The sequence below is a fragment of the Anomaloglossus baeobatrachus genome, chromosome 1, assembly GCF_048569485.1.
Source record: "Anomaloglossus baeobatrachus isolate aAnoBae1 chromosome 1, aAnoBae1.hap1, whole genome shotgun sequence".
Lineage (NCBI taxonomy): Eukaryota > Metazoa > Chordata > Amphibia > Anura > Aromobatidae > Anomaloglossus > Anomaloglossus baeobatrachus.
The window spans coordinates 822,849,167-822,869,618 of NC_134353.1; the positions used below are offsets into that span (position 1 = coordinate 822,849,167).

The 20,452-nt window shown below is 40.7% G+C and overlaps 1 protein-coding gene across 2 annotated transcripts in view; it reads left to right on the forward strand.

The window, feature by feature from the left end:
* ARB2A (ARB2 cotranscriptional regulator A) overlaps positions 1-20,452 on the forward strand; it is a 631,322-nt gene that overhangs the window by 77,271 nt on the left and 533,599 nt on the right. For both annotated transcript variants that reach the window (XM_075325101.1, XM_075325100.1), the window contains one exon: positions 6,658-6,849. In XM_075325101.1, coding sequence (XP_075181216.1) covers positions 6,658-6,849 — 192 coding nt within the window. The remainder of the gene's footprint in view (positions 1-6,657; positions 6,850-20,452) is intronic.

The following is a 20,452-nucleotide window of genomic DNA, read 5'->3' on the forward strand; positions in this document are numbered from 1 at the left end:
GCTGCTCATATTATTCAGAAACTTAAGATCCATGGGACTATCGCCAACATCCCTGGACGTGACCGCAGGAGGAAAATTGATGACAAATCAAAAAGATGGATAATACGAATGGTAACAAAAGAGCCCAGAAAAACTTTTAAAGAGATTAACGGTGAACTTCAAGCTCAAGGAACATCAGTGTCAGATCGCATCATTCGTCGTTGTTTTGAGCCAAAGTGGACGTCATGGGAGATGACCAAGGAGGACACCATTGTTGAAAAAAAAAAAACCATAAAAAAGCCAGACTGGAATTTGCCAAACTACATATTGACAAGCCACAAAGCTTCTGGGAGAATGTCCAATGGACAGATGAGACACAAATGGAACTTTTTGGCAAGGCACATCAGCTCTATGTTCACAGATGGAAAAATGAAGCATATAAAAAAAAACCACTGTCCCTACTGTGAAGCATAGAGGAGGCTCTGTTATGTTCTGGGGCTGCTTTACTACATCTAGCACAGGGGGTCTTGAATCTGTGCTGGGTACAATGAAATCTCAAGACTATCAAGGGATTCTAGAGAGAAATGTGCTGCCCAATGTCAAAGTTTGGTTTCAGTCACAGATCATGGGTCTTGCGATAATGACCCAAAACACACAGCTAAAAACGCCCAAGTAAGGCTAAGAAAAAATCATTGGACTATTCTGAAGTAGCTTCTATGAGCCTTGACCTAAATCCTATTGAGCATCTTTGGAAAGAGCTGAAACTTGCCGTCTGGAAAAGGCGACCTTTAAACACGAGATAACTGGATCAGTTAACTCTTGAAGAGTGGCCAAAATACCTGTCGAGAGGTGCAGAAGTCTCATTGACATTTACAGGAATTGTTTGATTGCAGTGATTGCCTAAAAAGGATGTGCAACTAATAAATAAATAAATAAATATATATAGTTTATAGGAAGGGCGCCACACCATCATATTTGTCCAGGCCGATTTCATGGTGTTGTTTTTTTGTTTTTTTTTTAATTCTGTGGAAGCTGCAAAGCAGCAATGTCTGACTTTCATTTGTTCGTTTTCATAGATTTTTATTTTACTTTTGTCAGATTTAAGTTATTTCTGTGACCATTGTAGGTATTTCTTTCCGTGTTTTGTGTTAGAAGGCTAATGGATGTTTACAAATCCCTTGAAAACCCAGTGTTTTGTTAGCACAGCTGAAAACCGTTTTGCTGATTTAGAGAAGCTGTAAAACTGACCTTCCTTTGAGCTAGTTGAGAATCTGAAGCATTACATTTGTTGGTTCCATTAAACTCTCAAAATGGCCAGAAAAGGCGAACTTTCATGTGAAACGCTACAATCTATTCTTGTTCTTAGAAATGAAGTATATTTCATATGAGAAATTGCCAAGAAACTGAAGAATTCCTAAAACGGTGTGTACTACTCCCTTCAGAGGCTCTAACCAGAGTAAAAAGAGAAGTGGGAGGCCCCGCTTCACAACTGAGCAACAAGACAAGTACATTAGAGTCTCTAGTTTGAGAAATTGACGCCTCAGAGGTCCTCAACTGGCAGCTTCATTAAATAGTACGATCAAAATGCCAGTGTAAATGTCTACATTGAAGAGGTGACTCCGGGATGCTGGCCTTCAGGGCAGAGTTGCAAAGAACAAGCCATATCTGAGACTGGCTAATGAAAGGAAAAGATTAATATGGGCAAAAGAACACAGACATTGGAAAGAGGAAGATTGGAAAAAAAGTGTTATGGACAGACAAATCGAAGTTTGATGTGTTTGGATCACAGAGAAGAATATTTGTGAGACACAGAACAATTGAAAAGATGGTGGAAGAGTGCCGATGCCATCTGTCAAGCATGGTGGAGGTAATGAGATGGTCTGGGGTTGCTTTGGCACTGGTAAAGTGGGAGATTGGTACAAGGTAAAAGGGATTTTGAATAAGGAAGGCTATCACTCCATTTTGCAACGCCATGCCATACCCTTTGGACAGCGCTTGATTGGAGCCAGTTTCAACCTACAACAGGACAATGACCCAAAACACACCTCCAAATTATGCAAGAACTATTTAGGGAGGAAGCAGGCAGCTGGAATTCTATCTGTAATGGAGTGGCCAGCCCAGTCACCAGATCTCAACCCTATTGAGCTGTTGTGGGAGCAGCTTGACTTTATGGTGCTCAAAAAGTGCCCATCAAGCCAATCCAACTTGTGGGAGGTGCTTCTGGAGGCATGGGGTGAAATATCTCCAGATTAGCTCAGCAAATTAACAGCTAGAGTGCCAAAAGTCTGCAAATCTGTAATTGCTGCAAAGGGAGCATTCTTTGACGAACGCAAAGTTTGAAGGAAATTATTATTTCAAGTAAAAATCATTATTTATAACCTAGTCAATGTCTGGACTATATTTTCTATTCATTATGGAACTCATTTGATAAATAAAAGTATGATTTTTCATGGAAAAGACAAAATTGTCTAGGTGACCGCAAACTTTTGAACAGTAGTGTATATGTCCTCACACACACACACTGCTCCTCTGTATACTATCCGCCTGGTATATATATCCCCTTCCTGGTATATATGTCCCCATCCTGGTTTATTGTCTCCTTCCTAGCATATATGTTCTCCTCCTGCTATATATGTCCTGATCCTGTTACCCTCCTGATATATATGTTCCCATCCTTGTATATATCCCACCTTAGCATGTATATCCCCCTCCTGGGCACATTCTGGTATAATATCCCCATCCTAATTTTTGTTCCCTCCCTTGCTTATATGTCTTTATATGGCTAATATATAATATATTATATTATATTCCCTCCTGGGCAACTTCTGGTATAATGCCGTCCCCATCCCGGTATTTGTCTCCTTTTTGGTATATATGTCCTCCTTCTTGTATACATCCCCTTCCATTGCCTTTCCTTTTATATTTGTCTTCCACAAAAATAAAAATGAAAATATTTTACTCGCCCTCCCCGACTCCCACGTTGTGCGGTGTCCTATCTGAGCTGCCATGCATTTAGGCTGGATGTGCACCCTCGGACGCGCATCCACCTAAAGCAAGACCGGGACTCGCCATTTTCCCCTGCCATCTTCCGCTCAGGAAATGCCTGTCTCCGCCAGATGCCTCGTCCTCGCCAGCTCCGCATTGCCTGCAGAACTATGATGAGGTGCGGAGTGATGACCTCATCACACTGGGCTGCGGGATGAAGCGCCACCTCCCTGCTCTGCTCTACTCACATTGCTTCTGGCCACATGGCTAATTTGCATGCAGTGCCCTAGAAGGGCTTCGCATGCACCGTAGTCATATGTAGTGTCTGAAGCGACACTGCCAGGCCTCCCCTGCTGCGGTTGTGACTGGGGGTCAGTGAAGAGAGGGGCCCGGTCGGGGCTTAAAAAAGAGAAGTAATCTTCCAGGCACTGCCGGGCCCCCCATCTTCACTGGGCCTGGTACACTAGTCACAGCTGTAATGCCCTAATGGCGGCCCGGTTTGTGGGAGAAAATAATGTGGAAGTTCACTGTTATCAAAACTTTTTAAATCGCTGTGATTTGGTTTTGTTTATTGCCGATCCTGAGATGTCTTCAGGTCTCGTATGTGTCATCATCTAAGGTGCCAAAGATTTGAGTGGTGTGACCGCTCTCATCTCTAAGATTTTGTCATCTGTGTTACCAAAGCAGTGTATGGGGTGACCTCATTGTGGTAGAATGCCCTTGGATTTGTAAGTTTTCTATTTTGGATTTAAGGAGCAGATTAAAGTTCAAGGGGTTTGTTAACCCACCTGATACTGTGCAGGTTTAATAGATACAAATTACTTTATGTAGTCTTGCTGCTCTTAGGACTAAATGCATTATTGGTTGATTTGTCGATAAAGTAAGGTTGTGCTCAGCCCTGACCTTTATGGACGTTGCTCAGTGAAAGCTTTGTTTAATGAATTACCACAGTAAAAAGACAAATTGCTGTTGTATGAAGTTTTAATTAGGACTTCTAAATGGAGAAATTTAAAATGTCAGGAAATAATTTGTTGTGTAGAGAATAGAATAATGTTAAGAAGCTGGTCTGTAATCTTCAATGCACCGCCAGCCGAAACAAAGGATGGAATGTAAAGGTGAAAACTTGAGTATGAACTGGGCAGAAAAGTGCATTATGCATTAGCGACCTGCCAAAATCATGGACAACCACTTTAACAAGACTTGTTTGGGAACTTGGCCCTATATGTCATGGTTAGTTTTATAGCTTTCTGCATTGTGGACCTGTTATTGGACTTGCTTTAGTCCTTAGTGGTATAGACTACCGTTACTATGCTACATTTTCTGTTTTTATTTGGTATTGTTAATCATGTCTTTTGATGAATCCAAAATTTTGGTTCTTTCGGTGGGTCTGTCTTCTATTATTTGTGGTTTTTACTTTCGTATGTTGTGTGTTAGTTTTAGTTATTTTTTATGTTTCAATTTTCTATTTGTTGTGTCATAAACCATTATTTTAATGATTTTTAAAGAGCAGAATTTGCCTACAAAGTTTACAAATCTAATTCTGAATTATATTATCAGGGCTGTGGAGTCGGAGTCTGAGCACATTTTGGTGGAGTCGGTATAAAATGCACCGACTCCGACTCCTAAAATATGTAATAAATTGGGGACTATAAATAGCTGTTCTATTCCTGATCTAAGGCAGCATTCACACACAGCGTTTTTACTGCGTTTTTTGATACGTTTTTCAGCTGCAAAAGCAGATCAGCTTTTTAAAAAAAACGCATCACCTGAAAGGTTTTTGAGCTCATAAATAATGCTTTCAATAGCAAAAGCAGATTAGAAAAACACCATACAAACTGACATGCTCATTCTTTGTGAGGATCCTCACAAAACGCTGTGTCTGATTGTCCTATCTTTTCACCCATTGCCTTTGCTGGGATGCCCAGAGTCACTGCATTTCACTGAATTGTTTTGCCATCAATGTTCGATATGTTTGTGACAAGAAAGAAATTGTTATTAAGACACTGGCAGTAACAGATACTAAAGCTCATCACAGCAGCCAGTTTCTCCAGGCCTTAGTGGAAAAGGTTCTGCAAGATTAGGAACGCAAAAAAGAACAGGTTCTTGCCATTGTAATGAACAATGCTTCAAACATAAGTACAATTAAACTGATGAATGAGAGTAATGAACAACAGCTAGAAGAAAATGTATGATTTAGTATGTGTGAGATGGAAGGCCACAGTGCTGTTCATGTAACTGAGGAACAAACAGATATTACAACAGAACAGCAAAATGATACTTTAGGATTAGATGATCTTGTTGAAGCTGCTTCAAAACACTTTCATATTCATCACATGCGCTGTGTTGTGCACACGCTGCAGTTGGCAATAAGAGATAGTCTGCAAGAGGGACCCCGGTTTCACACATCCGGCTTTTCGCTGGTTTGGCGTATGCGGCGCACTCCAGTACAGTGTATACAGTACAGTGGCAGCGCGACAAACGACGGTCACATGTGACCGGAGCATGTGACACGGAAGTTGTGGCGCTGCCACTGTACTGCATCGTACTGTACTGGCGTGCGCCATATCCGCCAAACCGGCGAAAAGCTGGATGTGTGAAACTGGGCGGACCTGCTGGAAATCTGATTGGATAAGTGAGGAAGTTAGTTATTGCCGCCAGAACCCCTAAAATTGATTCCATCTTGAAGAGACGTGCTGGGAAAGGGGCAATTGTTGATCAAGCCACTCGGTGAGGCAGCACTTATTTAATGACTCAGTGATTGCTTGAACTAAAATCGTTTCTTATAGATATGGTGAACCCTCAAGTAACCTTAAATGAAGCTCAATGGACCCAGGTGGCTGAATTGAAGGAATTGCTTAATCACCCATTTATTGTGACTAAAAAAGTACAAGCTGAGGATTTAACTCCTGGCATTTTCATAAGGGAGTGGAAGAACTTGCTATTTTGCCTGTCCCAAAGAGGAGGTTTAATCGCAAATGGCATTTCTGCTTCAATGAAACTGAGAGAGACACAGCTATTGGAAAATAAAATTCTTCTGGCAGCTGTTTGTGGACCCAAGTCATCGTATACTGCTTGATGATCAACAGCTTACTAAAGGAAAAGAAGCTTTGAGTGACGCAGCAGTTAGGATGAGCAGCTACAGGATTGCCAGGCGCAATATATTTATTGGAATACAACTTTAGAACACAAGTAACTGTAATAAATTGTAAATATGTAATACAATGTAAATATATATAATATATATATATATATATATATATATATATATATATATATGTATATATATGTGTATATATATGTTTATATGTATAAATACACAAGATATATGTGTAATCTACTGTATATTACACATTGTATAACATATTTACAATTTATTAGTTTTTTGTGTTCTAAAGTTGTATTCCAATAAATAGAGCATAAAATATATCTAAATATCTTGATTATTGTATCATAAAAATGATTAAATGTCTGATGTTCACATTGTACTACAATAATTTTTTCACTTAACTATAAGCAATATGTGTGGGAGTCGTGGAGTCGGAGTAGAAGGTTTGGCTTACCGACTCCACGGCCCTGATTATTATGTTGACTCTGGATATTAAAAAATAATTATCACGAAATCCTATATAGTACATGTTTCTTTCCCAACTTATAGACCTATACATTTAAGTATGTGTTCCTTTTGTTTTCCAGATGGATGCTACTGAAAATGAACCCAAGAGTTTCATTTTTATGAGTAAGGATGCAATGACCAATGCAGAGAAAATGCTTGTGTTAATCCACGGCAGTGGAGTGGTGAGGGCAGGCCAGTGGGCCAGAAGACTTATAATAAATGAGGATCTAAACAGCGGGACACAAATACCGTACATCAAGAAAGCGGTGGAAGTAAGTGTGTAAACTGTGTACAGAGTTAGAAAGTGTACGCCGTCTAATATTTCACATTTTTGTGCAGTTTATTACCAGAGGTTTTCTTAAGTTTATGCTGACCAACGAGGAGATAATGAAGACAAAGTATAGAGTAGAGATGAGTCTGTGTATACATGTGCCCGTGCGGTCCATAATGCCAGAACGGCCTCCCCAATTACTGTGAGAATACCAGAACGTTTTGCAATTGTCAGGATGACCTGTAAAGTTGCCTACCTTTGCCATTTAGATGCACCTTTTTCACGTTATCTTTATGGATTTTTAATCTGTCAAGTTAAATAAATGTTGAATTAGTGGCATCAGGCTCATCTTTTATTTCACTTTTTTTTTTTCATTTTCATGTGTAATCACTTAATGCTTAGTATTAGTGGTTTTCACGAGTAGGATACTGTAGATATTTTAACATTTTAGATCCTCTATTAAATGTTACATTTTATATATAACTCCAATTAGTCACTGTGAAGATGCATAAAATCTTGGAGCTTAACGTAAAATCTTTTTATGTTAAAAAAAAAATAATTATGTTTATCTCTTATCATTGTCCCAGAATTGAGGGATAAAGAACCTGTCAGGGTTTTGGGTGAAGGTGTGGTACTAGTAGGTGCTCTGAGGGCAAATCTTAGACAAAATATACAGAACGCTTGTAAGGATACTGAAGAGTGTGTCCGTAACTGTAGAGTGTGTGCTAGGACTAAAGGGGGCTTTTCACGCTCGTTAATGAATTATCGTCTGGGTCACGTTGTTTGTGACGCACATCCAGCGACATTAACGATATCGCAGTGTGTAACACTTACCAGCGACCTTAACCGACCTCAAAAGTGGTGAAAATCGTTCACCATGGAGAGGTCGCCCTAAAACCAAAAATCGTTAATGGTTGATTATCGATGTTGTTCGTCGCTCCTGCGGCAGCACACATCGCTGTGTGTAGCACCGCAGGAGCGAGGAATATCAGCTTACCTGCTTCCACCGGCAATGCGGAAGGAAGGAGGTGGGCGGCATGTTTACGTCCCGCTCATCTCCGCCCCTCCCCTTCTATTGACTGACCGCTTAGTGACGTAGCGGTGACGTCGAACGCACCTCCTCCTTGAGGGAGGGATTGTTCGGCAGTCACAGCAACGCCGCCGACCAGGTAAGCGCGTGTAACGCTGCCGTAGCGATAATATTCGCTGCGGCAGTGATCACATGATATCGCATGCACGACGGGGGCGGGTGCTTTTGTGCTCGATATTGCTAGCAATATCGTAGCGTGTAAAGCCCCCTTAAGACTGCTCTTTGTGTTCAAGTGACCTTGTACTCATGGGACCAGCTAAAAAACGATGTCCACCACAAGAATGCTTCTGCCCGTAGCATGCAGGAGTGTGAGTTAGAGCAAGTGCGGAGTTCTAATCGGGTCAAGCTGTTTTCAGTGTCTTGTCAAGTGGAAGGGTCATGGTCATGTAGATAACTCCTGGGTGTGTTTGGAAGGTCTTCATGCAGATTGCCCAGGTTACTAATTCAATCGGCAGCATCAGATGGTGTGAGCTGCTGAGCGTCCAGTAACCTCTAATAGTGCAGAGTAACCTCTTCCCTGGTTCCTGAGTAGGTACATAAAACAACCTGACTGCCTTTCAGGGTGCCTGAGCCAGGTTGTGACTTTCTAGTTGTGCAGCTAGGAATATTCCAGTCTGTACAGGAACCAGCAGGGTGCATCAGCAGTGAGATAGGCTTCACTTTCCTTTTATCTGTGTTGGATTATCTACAGGCATAACACATGTCTTACATAAGAAGCAAGGTTAAGAAGACCACACCCTTTATCTCTGACATAGCACCCCATAACGGAGGGGGAGAACCTGCAACATGAAGTCACAATGAGAAGTAGTAAAATCAGATAGTTACATATAAGAACAGGCAGAGGCGTATGAACCTTTACAGTTTTACACAGAATGTACATTGCAATTCCTTTTTATCTCCCTAGAGTGGCTGCCACAGCTCGAAACTTAAAGAGCTATCACTCTTGGAATCCTTTGCAAACAGTTGAAAGACTCAACCAGCTAGGGGGAAATGTATTGTGTGGGCTGTTTTTAATTAATGCCCAATTTCACCTAAAGGACAACCCCTTGCATAATGTCCATGCACTTACAAATTCTATAGAAATTTATGAGACCTATTTCAGCAATAGAAATCAATAACATGTACTGTACAATAAAGGGAGTCTGTCGGAACAAAGTGACTGTTCAAACCAAGCACAGAAACTCGGTGCACCCTTCTTGTGGCCAAACAGTTCAGTGCACTGTGCCACTTAATGTTTTAACTCAGTCACTGCCCTCCTCTGGTGAATTGGTAACAAATTACTGTGCCAAGTCCTCTACACTGGTATTCAACGCTCTCCGTAGCGGTTTGACCCGTTGATTGTCCCATGTTGTTGTGTTTTGTTTTTTTTGTTTGTTTGTTTTGTTTTTAAACTATAATAAAGGATATTGTAAGGGGTTGGGTTGTCCCATCAGTCCCAAACGTGGCTGTCATCCATAAACTTTGTTGGATACTCACTTTATAGTAAACTTGGGTCTAGAGAACTCTTTATGCCTCTGGAGAGATCACTGGGGCTTGCTTAAATTTTAGAAACCAAACTCATCGATTTTCATAAATATTTACACAGTGGGAAATATACACTTTAAATAAGCTATGTCTCCTTATTTATGAGCAAGTGCGAGGTTCGACTTTAAATTTATTTCAAAACTTTAAGAAACTTTTTTTTTTTTTTTTTTTTTCCTTGTACGAAACCATATACCCACACTAAATAAAAAGAAAACTAGAAATGTCTGCAACATATAGTTATTATAAGCTGCTTCAGTCACGTTATTATTAACAATCAATCTAATTGAAATTCTACATTGGAATAGGTCAGGAACCCATAGCTTCGGCTGTGCAGGCAGAAATTTTAATTACATACATTTTCACTGTATTGCAAAAAAATACATATATAATTTGTGTAAAATCAAGTTAAGGAAAGGTATAATTTCTAGTAAGTAAATACTGTTTAAGCTGTTGAAGAATTATAATTATTTTTGTCCTAATGCTCCTTAAGGATGGAAGCCATTTATGAGGCTTTACATTTTCACATCTTGCTTCTATTATTGTTAACAGCTCCGTTAATTGCCTATGTGGAATTATAAGGCTTTGTATCGTAAGAACCACGGAAGGATGCTGAAGTAATAAAAATAAAGAAGTGGAGAAATCAGAGGTTAAAAGCTTATTTTTCCAGAGCTGACAGGTTTTGTAAGCCCACACCAGCCCCTATACAGGAGAGGGAAAACAATAGTCTGACAGCTCCAGTGTTCGGCAAGAGGCTGTTAACGACAGCTTATTCCTTTATGATTTCAACTCTTGACAGTAGACGTGCCAGGTTGTTGCATCGTGGCAGATGTATCATTACCTTGTAGCCCCGTCTTGACTGAACAGGCAAAGAAAGCCCACTTGCAGTTCTGAAAATCCAATTACTCATTTGAAGTGTAAGCTCCTCTCCTTATGCAGGATGAAGGCGAAGGGAAAAAAAATCTGCCTGTGATCGTGCTCTTGGATTTTTCAGCATCTTTTCTGTGCTATCTGGTTGCATGAGCACACCAGGGAATATTTGGGAATATATTGTAGCTGAGAAGCTGAAGGGGAAGAAAAAATAAAAAAAGAGCATCGCGGTTGAAGAGGTCACGAAGCTGTGCAGCAAGAGCACACGGCAATCTTTAAATAAGTCCTACACACCTTATCCAACATTTATGCCGATCTATCTTGTAATATCTACTTCAAATATATGTGTTAAAAATGAAATAAGCATAAATAATTAAACCGATCTCATCCACAAAAAAATAAGTTTCTGCCAGGCTAAAACGGACTTAACGTTTCTCCATTACACACATCTGATGTTCCATTCACTGTGCTGGATGCCTCGCTGGGGCTCCAGGGAACTTCTGGAGAAAGAGGTGTGGGTTTTTGAAAGTATGTCAAAAGCCGTGGGGTTTGTATCTGACCGGAATATCAATAGATGTTAAGAAACGTTAAAATTAATAAAGAAAAAAAAGTTACCATGTAGAAAGATTTATTTCAAAACTAAGGTTGGATCCTGCATCTCGACAGAATTCACGGACTTGGTACTGGTTAGGAGGAGGCTTCATTGATTATGATTATTATTATTATTATTATTATTATTATTTATTTTCTTTATTATGTAAATCAAAAAAGGTCCGTGGAGCCTCTGTTAGGAGTCTCGACACAGAAAATAGCCAGATATCCCTCCAGGAAGGACCCAAGGAGAGGCTCTTTTTAGTAGACAACTATAGCCACCATATTAAGTGGCCCTTTTAGTCAATATCCTACTCTTTGACAAGTTTAAATATATGATAAGGGAAATACCAAGGCCAGGTATCCATCCACAGACAGCTGCTCACTGTTTTGAGCGCCTTTGCTGGCAGTTTTCTCTGGCTGGTCTCCCCGAGATCAGTGATTGTTTTGTCTTACTGGTCTACTAGGCATTGCTCCCACCTAGCCAGAATCCTACTCCACACTGATGAGGGGCAATACCCTGAAACAGCTGTCTGTGGATGGATACCTGGCCCTGATATTTCCCTTGTCATATCTTTAAACTTGTCAAAGAGTTAGATATTGACTAAAAGGACCACTTAGTTATGGTGGTCTCCTAAAAAGAGCCACTCCTTGGCTGGGTCCTTCCCAGAGGGATATCTGGCCATTTTCTGTGTCGAGACTCCTAACAGAGTCTCCACAGACCTTTTTTGATTTGCATAATTCCCAGGGGGCAATGCACCTAGTATTTTACTGTTTTGAGCGCCTTTGCTGGCTGCCGGCAATGTTTTTTCTGGCTGGTCTCCCCGAGATCAGTGATTTGTTTTATCTTTATTATGTGACAGACTGGTCCTTGTTCAGGTTTTGTAAACCTTATCTGCATTAATAAATTTGGTGATTATTGCGGATTTACATTGCAGCTTCCTATTACAAATTCACAGCAATTTTTTGCCGTATGTGAACAGGCTACTTAGGTTTGGCTATGCGTCCACGTTCTGCTGCACAAAGACTATTATTCTATTGAAATTATAGGCATAGTCTCTCACTAACAGATCATGGGCGATTTACTAAAAGGTGGGAGTTGTGAGTTTATTTTATTACACATACGCTCCAGCATTTTTGCCCCCCCCCCCTTTTTTTTCTATCTTTATTTAATTTTTTTCTCTCTACAGTGCGGGAGTGGTGCTTAAAATGTAAGTGCTCTGGCGCTATACTTACCCTCCCGCATTTTCCATATGTTTTCGGTGTCACTCCAGATCCACATAACCATCTTATCTGTAACTTCTGACTGGCTGGAAGTCAGAAGTTAAGTCACAAGCACCCAATGCGTCTCTGAGGGCCAGAACATGTCTCTCATAGAGTTGTATGGAGTTGTGACCTCTAGCTTGCTCCATGAAACACTGGATTTGCTGGCAGGTCACAAAACCCCAGCGCGGCATCAATAGAAGATGAAGCTGCTGGAAGGTGAGTGTAACAAAGTGGGCAGGGGATGTAGATTTAAAGAACCAGTAATGCAATCAAACAAACTACTGGAGTGGTGTTTTAATAGATTATATAAATATCTGGTTTTGGTTATATTCACAACCACATTTTATAATCCATGTTTGGGCTGCAATGCCCAACCTGACAAAGGGTCCCTGACCTGAATGAACAGCCTCCTAGGCATACATAAAGCTTTAATTTTGCGTCCGGGGTAGGAACTGAGCTGCAATTTTTTAAACAGGCCACAAAAACAATATATGTAACTTTGCTGTTCCGCCACTCATTGTTTACATCCCGCCACCACAGTAGCTGATAACAGCTTAGGGTAGGTCTTCAGATTAGTGCTGGTTCGACACCCTGCTCCCCCCATTTATGAAGTGGTCATCAATATCAAAGTTTTTAGGAACCACTTTGATTCAGTGTTCCACGTGTCTGTAGAAATGATACTGGATGACTGTACACACATTTGGACAGAATACATAGAATTTACTGCATCAGTCTAAAATATGTGAGTTGTAATTAATAAGTAACTGTACTTTTAAGAAACTTTTGGACATGTACTGAATTCCCCCCCCTGGTCAAAACAACGGGGCAGTAGTGCTAAGTGAAGCCTCTATTCCTCCGGTATATTGGGCGAGCAGAAGACGGACTCTCGGACCTTCTATGGAGCCAGCTGTCTGCTGAGCCGCCCCTCACAGCTTCTGCCCCGTTGTTTTAGCTAATTCCCTGAATCCCCATCAATAAACTTCTTGCAGACCACAATATGTCAAAAGTTTTATTTCTTAAATTGTGTTATTGAGGAATGCCTGAAATATTTTGATCGTGGTCTTCAAAACATCAGGTACTTGACTACTGAACAAACTAAAACAGGAATTGTCTTAAACAATATTAACAAATTACAACATCAAAAATTCTCCAGCAAAGTATGTAAGGTCATTAGCAGCTGCAGGCGTTTCTTCTCTCTGCGGGATGTACTTGTTTAGTTTCTCTCACTTACTGCCTGTGGCACTGAATGGTGAAATTCAGACATGTTCTTCCCCTTCAAGGAGTCTCTAGGGCAGTTTATAAGTCTTTAAAATTAATAAATGGTGTTGCATTTTCATTATCACCCACTGTTGCATCTTTCTGTGCATTACATTTTGCATACGAAAAATTTAGATTTGTAGTAAGCCAGTCACTTCCCCGCAAAGTGTGAACCATCCAAGGTTTAGATGGCTGTTTCAGTCTATTAAAGTGATCAAATACAAAAAAGACCATGTCAATATTTCTGGAAGATTCAACTTCCTATTTAATACTTATTTAAGACACGTTATATTCGGTATTTTATTTTGAATATTGATTCAGGTTTGCCATCGAGGCAGTTCTTGCAATATTTAATTTGCTGATTATGGAAAAAGTTGTCATGTCGTAATCACGTCGCTATCTTGCTGCGCCACTACTGTTTAGTGTGAATCTTATCCTAATAGGTGAGAACAGCGAAAAGAAATTACAGTATGAAGTTACAAATCCTTTTCACATGGGATGTATAAAAATAAAAACATAAATGTGACAAATATATGACCATTGAGGAAAATCATTTCATGTAAATTTAACCAACATTTAACAGTATTCAGTAGTTTAATTGCAGAGGTTTCTTTTAAAGACCTGTAACCTCCCATAAATATGTATTTATTTAGTTATTTTATTTATCTACTTTTAACCCCTTAACGACCGCGGTCAGTAATATTACATCCTAGCGGTCATAATGTTACTGCCCGCGGACTGCTGCCGGCAGCTTGCAGCAATCAGCACACATCTCAGCTGATTGTTACAGCTGAGATGTGTGCCTGGTAGGCACGAGCGGAATAGTTATCCGCCTGTGCCGTTTAACCTCTTAAATAGTGCTATCAATATGTGACAGTGGCCGGTAACGGAAGTCACGTGACGTGATCACGTGACTTCCGGTGGTTGTCATGGTAGCACAGGGTCATGTGATGACTCCTGTAGCTCACATGACTCACTTTCAGTTTCACCCAGCCCACAGCTGGTTGAGACATGAAATGAGCATATCTGCTATTCACAGCTGTGTAGCGGTGATCAGCAGATATGGCAGAGCGATCAGATTGCTGATCCATGTAGTTCCCTAGGAGGACTAGTAAAATTAAAGAAAGTAAAAAAAAAAGTTTTAAATCATTAAAAAAAATAAAAAACCCTAAGAGTTCAAATCACCCACCTTTCTCCCCCATTGAAAATTAAAGGGTTAAAAAAATAAAAAATATACACATTTGCTATCGCCGCATTCAGAAATGCCCGATCTGTCAAAATATAAAATCAGTTAATCCGATCGGTAAACTGCGCAGCGGAAAACAAATTCGAACGCCAAAATTATGGTTTTTGGTCGCCACAAATTTTGCGCTAAATGCAATAACAGGCGATCAAAACCTAGCATCTGTGCAAAAATGGTACCATTAAAAATGTCAGCCTGAGACGCAAAAAATAAGCGGTCACTGAGCCATAGATCCTGAAAAATGAGAACACTATGGGTCACAGAATATGGCGTAAAACGTGCGCCACTTTTTTCGGATAAACGTCTGGTTTTTTTTAACCCCTTAGATAAAAGTAAACCCCTATACATGTTTGGTGTCTATGAATTTGCACCAAACTCAGGCATCACACCCACACATCAGTTTTACCATATAGTGAACACAGTGAATAAAATATCTCAAAAACAATACTATCGCACTTTTTTTTTTTTTTTCACTTTTTCCGCATTTGGAATTTTTTTTTGCAGTTTTCCAGTACATTATATTTTAAAACTTATGATTTCATTCAAAAGTACAGCTCGTTCTGCAAAAAATGAGCCCTCACATGACGATATTGACTGAAAAATAAAAAAGTTACGTGTCTCGGAAGAATGGCGAAAAAACCCCTGAAAGCTAAAAATCGTCCGGTCGTGAAGGAGATTGACATGGTTATAAAGCTTGAGGTGTTGTGGGTTGTTTGTTTTTTTTTTTTTATTTAGGGATTGTCCATTGGTTTCTTGTATATTGATGATCTATACTTGGTCATCAATATCTGACCTGTGGGGATGCTACAACCGGGGAACCCATCGCTGGTCATTTACATCCATCCTCTGAATCAAAAAAGGCATTTGTGTAGTAACGCATCTGGTAACAACTGATGCAGTGAGGGTGCTGATTTGCACACCACCACCAATCATATACTGATGACCTATCCTAAGGATAGGCAATCAATATAAAAATTTGAGACAACCCCTTTAGAAAAAGAAAAAAAAAACTAAAATAAAAACAAAAACAAAAAAATCAAGATTTGGAAAAGCAGCAATTAAACCAGATAATTAAAACTACATATTTGTGACAGGTTTTCCCCTTCACCACCTGCGATTTTCTGTTTTTAATTTAGTTATTGTCGCCCCTTTCTTCCAAGAGTCATAACTTTTTTTGTATTTTTCTGTCAGTATAGCCATACGGGTGCTTTGTTTTTTTTTACATGACATTGATTTTCAATGGGGTAGAAGGGAGGAGATTTGAACTTTCGTTGTCGTGGATTTTTTTTTTTTTTTTGTTTTTCTTAAATGTTTTCATTAATTTTGTTACCCCTTAAGGGGACTTGATGCTTGCACAGTCCGATCGCTTCTACTGCTCAGAACGATGCTTCAGCATCACTCTGCACAGCAGAAATGCTGTTCTCCTGTGAATGCTGGCCTTCTGCTGACATTCACAGGAAGTGAGTCATGATAGCGACGGATCATGAGCTGACCTCACACTGTTATGACAAGCTATTGATGCCCCCTGATTGCGTCATGTGGCCACCTATTACAGCGGGGAACAGCACGATCCCCGCCAAAGTGCGGTAGATCACACTGCCAGTGTCACAACGTAATCTAACTAGTTAATCCCTTCACCCCGATTTTGCTTCCCTTTTTTAAAAAGTCGTAACTTTTTTTTATTTTTTTTTTTTTTTGTCAATCTTGCCATATAAGGGCTTGTTTTTTGTGGTACTTTTAAATGAAACCATTAGTTTTACCATATAGTGTACTGGAAAACAGCCAACAAATTTCAAGTGCGGAAAGACTTCAAAAAAAGCATGATCACACAATAGTTTTTGGGATATTTTATTCACCTTGTTCACGATAAAACTGATATGTTGGTGTGATGTCTCAGGTCGGTATGGGTTTGTAGAAACCAAACATGTATAGATTTTACTTTTATCTAAGGGGGTTAAAAAAAAATTCACAAGTTTGTCCACAAAAAGTGGCGCACCTTATGCGCCATTTTCCGAAACCCATAGCGTTCTCATTTTTCAGTATCTATGGCTCAGTGATGGCTAAAATTTTGCTTCTCATGCTAATGTTTTTAACTGTACCAATTTTTGTGCAAATGCTACATTTTGATCGCCTCTCATTGCATTTTGAGCAAGATTTGCGACGACCAAAAAACGTAATTTTGGCATTTGGAATTTTTTTGTCTCTACACCTTTTACTGATCAGATTAATTGATTTTATATTTTGATTGGACATTTCAGACTGCGGCGATACCAAATGTGTGTATTTATTTTTTTAACCCTTTAATTTTCAATAAGTCAAATGGGTGATTTTAAACTTTGTGTTTTTTTTGTTTTTTTTTTCTTTTTTTGTTTTTTTTTTAACTCCGCTTTTCTCCAGATCTAAGCTGTGTAGCTGTGATCTGGAGAAAAGTTGCTTTAGGTTATGTGCGCACACTGCGGATTTGTCGCGGATTTGCTGCAGAATATGTATCTAACATTTCTGCAGTCATTCCTCAGCAAAACCTTTAGGTATAAAAAATTGCTGTGCGCACACTGCGTTTTTCTTTTTATACCTGCGGATTTACTTGCGGAATTTCCGCTGCGGAATTAATGTGCATGTCACTTAGATATAGGTAAAAAAAATGCAGGGACCAACCCGCGGCAAAAACACGGCACAGACGCGGCAAAAACGCATCAAATTGCAGCAAAAAACCCCCCGTGGGTGCGGTTTTACCGCAGTGTTTGCCACGGGTGCGGTATTCTGCCAGAGGGTGTGGATTTTTCTTAAGAAAAGTCCATTTTCTAGTGCACACATAGCCTTAAGGCCACTTTACACGCTGCGATATCTGTACCGATATCGCTAGCGTGGGTACCCGCCCCCATCGGTTGTGCGACACGGGCAAATCGCTGCCTGTGGCGCACAACATCGCCCGGACCCGTCACACTACTTACCTGCCTAGCGACGTCGCTGTGACCGGCGAACCGCCTCTTTTCTAAGGGGGGGCGGTCCGTGCGGCGTCACAGCGACGTCACTAAGCGGCCGCCCAATCAAAGCGGAGATGAGCGGCCGTAACATCCTGCCCACCTCCTTCCTTCCGCATTGCGGGCGGCGGCAGGTAAGGTGAGGTTCCTCGTTTCTGTGGCGTCACACGAAGTGATGTGTGCTGCCGCAGGAACGACGAACTACATCGTACACGCTGCAGCAGCGATATTTGAGAAGGGACCCCCATGTCACCGATGAGCGATTTTGAACGTTTTTGCGACGATTCAAAATCGCTCATAGGTGTCACACGCAACGACATCGCTAATGCGGCCGGATGTTCGTCACAAATTCCGTGACCCCAACGACATCGCATTAGCGATGTCGTAGCGTGTAAAGTGGCCTTAACTTTTACACATGGCAGTGAGAGAAAGTGACTCATGATAGCTACAGTAGTCATCACATGACTCTGTGCTACCATGGCAACTACAGGAAATCACGTGATCAAGTCACGTGACTTAAGATGGTGCTGGGTAAGTTGTGCTTACAGTAGTGCGCTGTTACATCTCGCTGTCAGAATTTGACAGTGAGGTGTAAGGGGTTAATAGGCGCGGGTGGAATGCAATTCCACTCGCCCTTAGCAGGCACATGTCATCTGTTGAAATCAGCTGACATGTCCGCGGATTGCCGCGGACTATCCATGGTAGGCAGCTGGGATTAACATCACACGATCCATGATGTACCCAGTACATCGTGTCATGAAGAGGTTAACAGGCGCGAGTGGATCTCAGATCCACCAGCGCTTGTTAGCTGCACATGTTTACTGATCAGATCAGCAGACATATGCAGGGAATGAACCCGCTTTAAAGAGATAGCTATGACCTAGGACGTATAGGTATGTTCTAGGTCGTAAAGGGTTTAAAAGAAAACACACTTAGACAACATTAAACAACAGCAGCATTTATTGAAGATGAAAACATAACTTTCATGCCAAGTGATAGATGTGATGACTCAGCGTCTGGCCACTTGTGTGGGTGGTGTATAGTTCCTTTGTTTGGTTAATCAAGAGAAGTTAGCCATTGTCTCATGTCAGACTGATTGTAGCCCTGTTGTCTGTTAAATGTGGATTGATTCAGCCCTTTTGACTACATAATTCAGAGGAAAATTATGCAGTTTGATGTAGCGACCAATAAGAAAGCAGCTATCTTCCACCAATCCTGTAAGACACAATACCCTGAAATGAGGACTGTGGTGTATAAAGGGGCCTTGCTTCTGTCACCAGGTTGATACTCTACAGGACTTCAACTTAGCTTCATGGTTCCAGCTGGAAGATCAGAGACCTGCTTCACTGCTCAATGCTGAGCCCTTATTCGCTTGGAATCCAGGTTGGGACAATTTGGTTGTGTTCTGCCCACGGGGAAGGAGTGCAAGCTTTCAGTGTGATAAGCCCTGGTCCATGCAGTCTTTCTGAAGACAACCAGACCAGCAAGAGAGTGCCCCAGGAGTGTCTCCACAATAGGTTTTTTAAAACGTTGCTCTTGTAACTAAGAATACAAACTCTCCTTAACGCTGTTGCTGTATGTGAACCAATGTAAAAAAAAATCACATGAGATCATTTTAAATTAATCAAAGAAAACAGTATTTACAAATTTTGTTACAACTTTTTTTTTTAAAGAAATGTGTTTTTAATAGCTGGATTTTGACCTTAACTTTTACCTAAATTAGCAAATTGGTAAGTGAAATGTCCTCTCTTTTGGGAATCTGCATGGTATGAAATTACTCCAACCAGATATTAAATGTGAAACATGACACAAATTGTCCATAATTAGAGATGAGCAAACCTAAAGTTTTGTGTTCTTACCAAACAGACTTTGCAAAAAAAAAAGCAAAGTTAGATTCGGAGTTCGGGTGCTTTGTGTGAACACCAGTCACGTGAGCAACGCTGTGCTCGGCTATGCTCTATGCTTGTAGTGTTTGGCTCACACTGGTGGAAACAACAGCATGATCGGATGTAGTGTGCAACACCCACCCCTCCCCCCCCCACCAAAAAAATAAAATTGGAAAAACCTCACCCGCCTCTGGAAATGACCTGCTGGCTACATGTGGGTGGAAACCCAAACTGCCCAATTAGGGACTTCAATTAGGGGTCAAGTCCGGGTGCTAAACTGAACTGTATCTCAATTCTGGATGAAACCGCCGAACTTCAACAGGTCCGCTTATCTCTCTCAATATCCATTTACAAATTGTGGCAGGCTATGTAGAGTTAGCGACTTTTATGCATGCATTTCTAAACCTTGAACTAGACCAGTCCAATGAGAAGCATTTGTAACACATGCTTTAGGATTTGACATCAATACCCTGTATGCCTACTAAGGTGCCCCTTTCGCGTTATGTGTATATCCTCTTAAGGTGTTGTCACCTTCCTGATGAAGCTGTAGAGTGTAGAGGATGGATGGGAGTGTGAAGCCTCCGCAATATCTGTAATCTGCACCAGCCTCTGGCACGGTTCATGTCTTTAGCAACAAAACTCCCTGGTGTTGTAGCTGGTTTTACAAAGCGCTTACCAAATAAATAGCATAGCGTGGTAAAAGCCCACACATCTTTACAAGCTCAACTGCTTCTGTGTGTTTCTGTGTGAAATGAAGACACCATAGATCACAAGTAAATCCAGCCCTTTAACAATGAATGATGGTAGCCAGTCATGTGGAATATCGGGCATGCTGCAGCCCCGCCACTTGGCTTATTTATCAGGCCTGCTCTGTTTGGGGATGCTGTAAGACAAACTGT